The sequence below is a fragment of the Nothoprocta perdicaria genome, unplaced genomic scaffold (genome assembly GCF_003342845.1).
Source record: "Nothoprocta perdicaria isolate Ctin4 unplaced genomic scaffold, notPer1 scaffold_50, whole genome shotgun sequence".
Lineage (NCBI taxonomy): Eukaryota > Metazoa > Chordata > Aves > Tinamiformes > Tinamidae > Nothoprocta > Nothoprocta perdicaria.
The window spans coordinates 3,434,862-3,441,414 of NW_020455755.1; the positions used below are offsets into that span (position 1 = coordinate 3,434,862).

At 71.5% G+C, this 6,553-nt stretch overlaps 1 protein-coding gene across 1 annotated transcript; it reads right to left on the reverse strand.

Moving 5' to 3' along the window:
• Positions 1-1,706: 1,706 nt before the first annotated feature.
• TRAF4 (TNF receptor associated factor 4) lies at positions 1,707-6,548 on the reverse strand. The gene is made up of 7 exons (XM_026047848.1): positions 6,406-6,548; positions 4,555-4,606; positions 4,252-4,356; positions 4,003-4,164; positions 3,129-3,290; positions 2,896-3,051; positions 1,707-2,363 (listed from the first exon to the last, which is right to left on the reverse strand). The coding sequence occupies exons 1-7, from the start codon at positions 6,546-6,548 to the stop codon at positions 1,731-1,733; spliced, it is 1,413 nt and encodes a 470-aa protein (XP_025903633.1). The 3' UTR covers positions 1,707-1,730.
• Positions 6,549-6,553: the final 5 nt, after the last annotated feature.

Sequence of the window (6,553 nt, forward strand, 5' to 3'; positions counted from 1 at the left end):
GAGCACCTGCCCCCTCCCCCCGCCAGCCCCGAGCCAGCGCAGACCCGCGCAGGTAGCGCGGAAAAACGCGAAACAACCAACGGCGACACTTGGCTTTCAAGGAAAACCAAAATCAGGGGAGGAATAGAGAGGGGGAAAAAAAAAGGGGGAGAAACTCGAAGTCCCCCCCTCCTACGATGGAGCCTCCCGCGGGTATCCCGAAGTGTTTCGCCCGGTCGTGGGGAGCGCGAAGCCGCCGGGAGGAGGAGGAGGAGGAGGAGGAAGGGGGAGGAGGAGGAGGAAGAGGAGGAGGAAGAGGAGGAGGAGGAGGAGGAAGAGGAGGAAGGGGGAGGAAGAGGAGGAGGAGGAAGGGGGAGGAGGAGGAGAAGGAAGAGAAGGAAGAGGAGGAGGAGGAGAAGGAGGAGGAGGAGGAGGAAGAGGAGGAGGAGGAGGAGGAGGAGGAGGAAGGGGGAGGAAGAGGAGGAAGAGGAGGAGGAAGAGGAGGAGGAGGAGGAGGAAGAGGAGGAAGGGGGAGGAAGAGGAGGAGGAGGAAGGGGGAGGAAGAGGAGGAGGAAGAGGAGGAAGAGGAGGAGGAGGACAAGAATGAGGAGAAAAAGAGGAGAGGAGGGGAGAGAAAAGAGGCGAGAAAAAAAGAGAGGAGAGGAGAGGAGAGGAGAGGAGAGGAGAGGAGAGGAGAGGAGTCTACAACATACAACATAGATGAAGCGGCGTTAGGCGCTCGCTCAGTCTCCCAGGGGCGGCCGTGGCCGCTGCCGCGGGTACCGGGCCCAGCGGTACCGGCCGTGGCTGCGGTGCCGCCCGCGGCCGCGCGGGGGCGCCCTCGCTCCACGGCGGGAGCAGCGCTATGGCGCGGGCGGGATCCGGGATGGGGCTGCGGGATCCGGGATGGGGCTGCGGGATCCGGGATGCGGCCGCGGGATCCCGGGATGCGGCCGCGGGATGGGCGCGAGGGCTGGCGCAGGCACCACGGTGGGGCCGGGACACGGATGGGCACCGCTCTTGGGTGGCACTGGCCAGTTGACACCAGCAGGTCCCGGTTCCGGCACCGTAATGGGACTGGTACCAGCATGGCTCTGGGGCTGGCAGCGTGGGGCTGCCCCAGGCACCAGCACTGGATGTGACCCCCCCATCTCCCCCCCATTGTCCTCACAGCGTCGGGGGTGACACGAGAGCAAGTGGGGAACAACCCCCCTGCCCTGGGGTGCTCCTTGTGGCCCGGCACCCCACGTGGCCCCCGCTGGCTCCTGGCCCCCATTCCCATCACGCTCGGCTCCCCCGGAGCTGCCGGCTGCAATTCCCGAATTATCCCGCTGCTCCCACGCCCCGTCTGCGGCAGGGATGGGGGGTCATGGACCAGCCCCCACGGCCGGCCCTGAGGGGGGACCTTGGGCTGGGAGCAGCCCCCCCCACCCCGGACAGGACAGCCAATAAATATGAGAAAAGTTTATTGAAAAAAGAGGCGGAAAAGGGGGCGCGGGGAAAGGGGGGGGCTCCCCGGGGAGGGCAGGACAATAAATAACAACCGTGGTCCCCTTTGCACCAGGGTACAAAATATGGCTGTGGGTGGCGGGTCCCGGCGGGGGCGGCCGGGGGCGCCAGGCACCGCGGCGAGGGGCTGGGGAGGGGGGGCCAGCCCCACCGGCACCCCCGGCACCTGAGAAAGGGGGGTCCCAGCCCCCCAAGGGAATGGGGGGGGGGTCCCTGAGAGCGGCGCCGGGCGCCGCGGGGCCTCAGGCCAGGATCTTGTGGGGGATCTCCACGGAGGCGCGGATGAAGATGGCGTTGTCCCGCACGTAGTTGCGCTTGCGGATGTCCTCGTGCGAGATGAACTTGGGGTAGCCGAAGCCCAGCGTGCTCTCGTCCAGGGAGCCGCGCGACGCGCCCGGCTTCTGGAAGTTCTTCCAGTTGGGGTCCGGGTGGAAGGTCTCGGTGACGTGCTGGGGCTTGGAGAGCGACGGGTCGCTCTGGTCCAGCAGCGAGAAGGTGACGCGGTAGGAGAAGGGCCACTCGAGCAGGTTGTCGTAGTCACCGGGCAGCACGCGGATGTACACGGAGAGGTGGCTGCTCTCGCCGCTGCCGTTGCCGTTGAGGAAGGCCGAGACCTGCAGCTTGTAGCCGTACTTGTGCGTGTAGAAGGGCGGGCTGAAGAACTCGTGGTTGCCGCGGGCCTTGGCCTCCTGCAGCTTGCGGCCGTAGTCGGCGATCTTCCAGACGAGCGTGCCGTCGCTGCTCACCGAGAGCTCCTCCACGTCGCGCCGCAGCTCCAGGATCTCCTGCCGCTGGCGGCTCACCAGGGCGCACACCATGCCCAGGTGCGCCTTGGTGCTCTCCTCCAGGTGCCGGCCCAGTGCCAGCTTGGGGCACTGCGGACGGGGCCCGTGAGCGGGGACAGCGGCGTGGGGTGGCCCCCGAGGTCACGGGGACAGCCATGGGGACAGTGGTGTAGGGTGGCCCCTGAGGTCATAGGGACAGCCATGGTGACAGTGGTGTGGGGTGGCCTCCAGGGACAACAGGCTGGCAGGGGACACCATGGGGTGGCCAGGTGTTGTGGGACACCACTGGGACACTATGGGACAGCTGGGTGTTGTGGGACACCATAGGGACCCTGCGGGAGGTCGGGGTGACAAGGTGGGGCCCCATGAGGATGCTGTGGGGACACCGGGGTGGGACAGGGGACCCAGGGACACCGTGAGGATCATGTGGGGACACAGGGGGTGGTTTGGGGAGGCTGTGGGGGCGCCAGGACAGGAAGGCGCTGCCGTGGGGACCCTATGGGAGCACGGGGATGCCATGGGGACAGGGAGACGTGGACAAGGACACAGGGGAGGCGTCACTGCGGGGAACCCAGGAGCACGAGGCGGGTGCGAGGGGATGGGGACCCCCGGCGGCGCTCACCCGGTGCTTGCAGCCGGCCTCCTTGAAGGGGCACAGCAGCATGGCAGAGCTGCAGCTCTCCTTGAGGTGCGCGGGCACGTCCTCGCGCGCCATGCTGCCCGCCCCGCACTGGTTGGGGCAGGGCACGGGGTACCGCGGACACTGGTACTGGTGGTTCTGCGGGCGGACACGGCGCGTGGCCGTGAGCGGGGCGGCAGCGGCGGGGCGCGCGGGCGGCCCGCGCCGCCGCTCACCTGGATGGTGTCGAAGACGAACTCCTTGGCGCAGTAGGCGCAGGGCTGCGTGCGCTTGGGGCACTCGGCCAGCGCGTGCTGGGCCAGCAGGCGCCGCATCATGCGCGCCCCGCACTTGTTCTCGCAGTACACGCTCTCCTGGGGACACATGCCCTGGTGGCCCTGGGGGACCCGGCCGCGGCGTCAGGGCCACGGCCGCGCGCCCTCGGGGGCGCCTGCCGGGACGGGGCCCCGCGGTGCCCCCGCGGCCGCGCTGGGCCCTCCAGGGTGTCCCCGGCCAACCTGGGACTCCACGGCCGTTCTGTGTCCCCCTAGGAGCCGCAGGGACACGCTATGGCCCCCATGGTGTCCCCATGGCCATTCTGTATCCTCCAATGTACCCCACTGCCAGACTGTGCCCTCCACAGTGTCCCCTAATGTTATACAGTGTCCTCTGTGGCTGTGCTGTGTCCCCACGGTGGCCACACTGTGCCCTCCATAGTGTCCCCTACAGTTATGCAGTGTCCCCTGTGTCTGTGCTCCCCATGGTGACCACATTGTGCCCTCCATAGTGTCCCCACGGCCAAGCTGTGCCCCCCACAACTGCACTGTGTCCCCACGGTCACGCTGTGCCCTCCACAGTGTCCCCCATGGCTACACTGTGTCCCCTATGGCTGTGCTGTGTCCCCATGGTCCCCCCCATGGCCACACCGTGCCCTCCATGGTGTCCCCTGCCAGGCAGTGACCCCATGGCCACGCTGCATCCCCTGCAACCAGCCTACAACCCTGGCGTCCCCCAGCGCCGCGGTGCCCGCCGCGGTGTCCCCCACGTCCCCAGCGGCCACCCCGCGCCCCCCGCGGCGTCCCCCGCGCCCCGTCCGGCCGCTGCCCCCACCTCGAAGGCCTCGCCGGTGAAGTCGCTGGCGCAGAACTCGCACTGCACCCGGCGCTTGGGGCAGCCGCGCTGCAGGTGCTCGGGCAGGTCGCGGCGGCTCAGCTTGGCGCTGCACCGGTTGGGACAGGGCACCACGTTGAAGCTGCACGTGCCGAGATGGGCCTGGGGGGGGTGGCGGGGGGGGCACACGGGGGGCCGGTGAGCAGGGCCGGGGCGCAGCCGGGACCCCCCCGGCGGTGCCCGCGCTACCTGCAGGTGCTTGATGAGGCCGCTCCAGCGGCAGCCCTCCTCGCTGTGGATGCAGCGGATGGCCAGGCCCAGCACCTGCGCCTCCAGCTCGGGGTCCGGGTAGATCTGGGGGGCAGCAGGGGGGCATCAGAGACCCCCTCAGCCTGGCAAGCGCCGGCGGGGGCCAGACCCCCCGCTCTGCGCGCTCCCTTTGTGGGCAGGGGGCTCCGCCGGCACAAAGGGCTCTGGCTGCAGCGCGGGTGCCCGTGCCAGCCCGTGGGGACGTGCCAGCCCATGGGGACACGGCGGGGGGGTCCCGCTCACCTTGGCGTAGTCCAGGGGCAGCTGGTCCTCAGGGCACTTGAAGACGCCTTCGCTGCGCGGGAGCAGAGCGGGGCTCAGAGCGGCGCCGGCGCCGCCGCAGCCCTAATCCCGGCCGCTCCATCTGTCTGAGCTGGGAAATGCCCCCGCCAGACGCCCCCCCGCCGTCCCCAGGGTCCCGCCGCGCGCGGGGCCTGAGCGGCACCATCTGGAGCCCCGACCACCCCCCAGCCCCCCTCCAGATTAGCGCCCTGAGGGCTCCAACCGGGGGGGCTGACGGGGGGCACCGGGGACCCAGGTGCCATGGGGACAGTTGGGGGGTGACCAAGGCAGGGGGCGGCGAGGAGGCGCCGGATGCCGCAGCTGCGAGCCAGATGTGCGGCCCGGATGCGCAGCCCCGGGGCTGCCGCGCGCCAGGAAACGGCGCCGCGGCCCCCGCGGAGGGACGGGCAGCGGGCCCACGGGGCTGGCACGGAGCCTGGCGTGGCCCCTGGGCACACGGGTCACCCTGTCCTACCCAGGCGGCTCTAACGGCGCCTGGCGCCCTTGGGCGATGCCGGCCTGCGCGGGCACAGGCTGTCACTGCTGTCCCTGCAGCAGGACATGGCACTGCCACCGCGCGCGGGCTTGGCTGTCCCTGCGGGTGCGCCCGTGGAGACCAGGGCCTCCGGATCGGGGACTCGTCCCTCTCCAGGTGACGCCAGGCAGGGGGGTCACGGTGGCTGTGGCCAGTGATGCTGCAGGCACGAGGGGACCCGCCAGCCCCACGGAGGCCGCGCGCGGAGGCCTGGCTCCATGCGGAGGAGCGCGGGGTCCGGCGGCGGCTCCGTGTGGAGCGGGGCGGGGGTCCGGCGCCTAATCCCCGGCAAAGCCGGCCCCATTCCTCACGCTTGGCCGCGCAGGGAATGTGCTGAGGCAGCGCGCGGAGGGTCCCGGGGAACGTCCTTGCCCCCGACCTTCGCTGCGAGGGGTGCAGCCCGGGGGGCTCCGCAAGTGACCGGTGCCGCTCGGCTCTGCCCGTCGCGCTCCCGCACACAGCTCTGCACCAACCCCGTGAGCCCCGGGGGGCCCCGGCGTCCGGGCGGTGCGGGGCAGAGCCGGGAGCGGCTGCGGGCGCAGGCGGCGCTCCCTGGCACGGGCCCCGGGAACGCCCGGTTTCGCAGAAACCCGGCTCCGGCGGCGCTGCCCAAGGGCCCCCGCTCCGAGCAAAGGTCGGTGCCGCGGGGGTGAGGCCGAGCCCTGCGCCACCCGCCGCGGGCATCAGATTCCCAGGGGGCAGGACGGCCAAGGAGCCCAGGCCTGCGCATGTGGCCCTGGTCACGGCCAACGTGTCACTGGAGGCACCAGGACAAGTCGGGCACGGGGCCCTGCGACACTCGGGCTCTCCCCTGCACCGGAAGGGTTCCCGGGCCCCGCAGGGACAGGGATGGGGACAAGCACAGGGCCCTTCCCCGGCTCTGGGCAGCCCCGCTCGGCCGGGCTGCTGCGACGGGGGCTGCAGCCCCCTCCCCAGCGCAGGCCGCCCGGGCAGCGCGGCCCGCGGGCTCGGAGGGGCTGAGCCCCCATCTCCGCGCTCCTGTCCCCTCCTCTTCCTCCGCGCCGCGGGAGCCACGGGCCGCTGCTCCCCGCGCGGCGCCTGTCACGGGCCGCCGCTCCGCGCCGCTCCCCGGGGGCAGCGGGAGCCCTCGGGGCCGGCGAGGCCTCCATGCCCCCCCCCAACCCATCCTCCTCCTCCTCCTCCTCCTCCTCCCGGGGGCTTCGCGGCGCCTCGGGCTGCGGGCCACGGCGGGGAGGCGCCGCGTGACGCGGCGGGGCTGGCGGGCGACGTCGCGGCGGTGCCGTCGGGGCGCTCACCTGAGGAACTCCTGCAGGCAGGTGTCGCAGAAGCGGTGGCCGCACGTGGAGACGCGCACGGGCTCCCGCATGGGCTTCCCGCAGAGCGGGCACAGCAGGCGCCGCCGCGGCCGCTCCAGCAGCTTGTAGTCGTAGCCGGGCATGGTGC

Excerpts from the sequence above, each read along its gene's own strand:
- TRAF4 (XM_026047848.1), bottom strand. The coding sequence starts at position 6,548 with ATGCCCGGCTACGACTACAAGCTGCTGGAGCGGCCGCGGCGGCGCCTG. Across the intron at positions 4,165-4,251 it reads GCCTCATCAAGCACCTGCAG|GCCCATCTCGGCACGTGCAG; the intron begins GTAGCGCGGGCA and ends CACCCCCCCCAG. Across the intron at positions 2,364-2,895 it reads AGGCCGGCTGCAAGCACCGG|TGCCCCAAGCTGGCACTGGG; the intron begins GTGAGCGCCGCC and ends CCCCGTCCGCAG.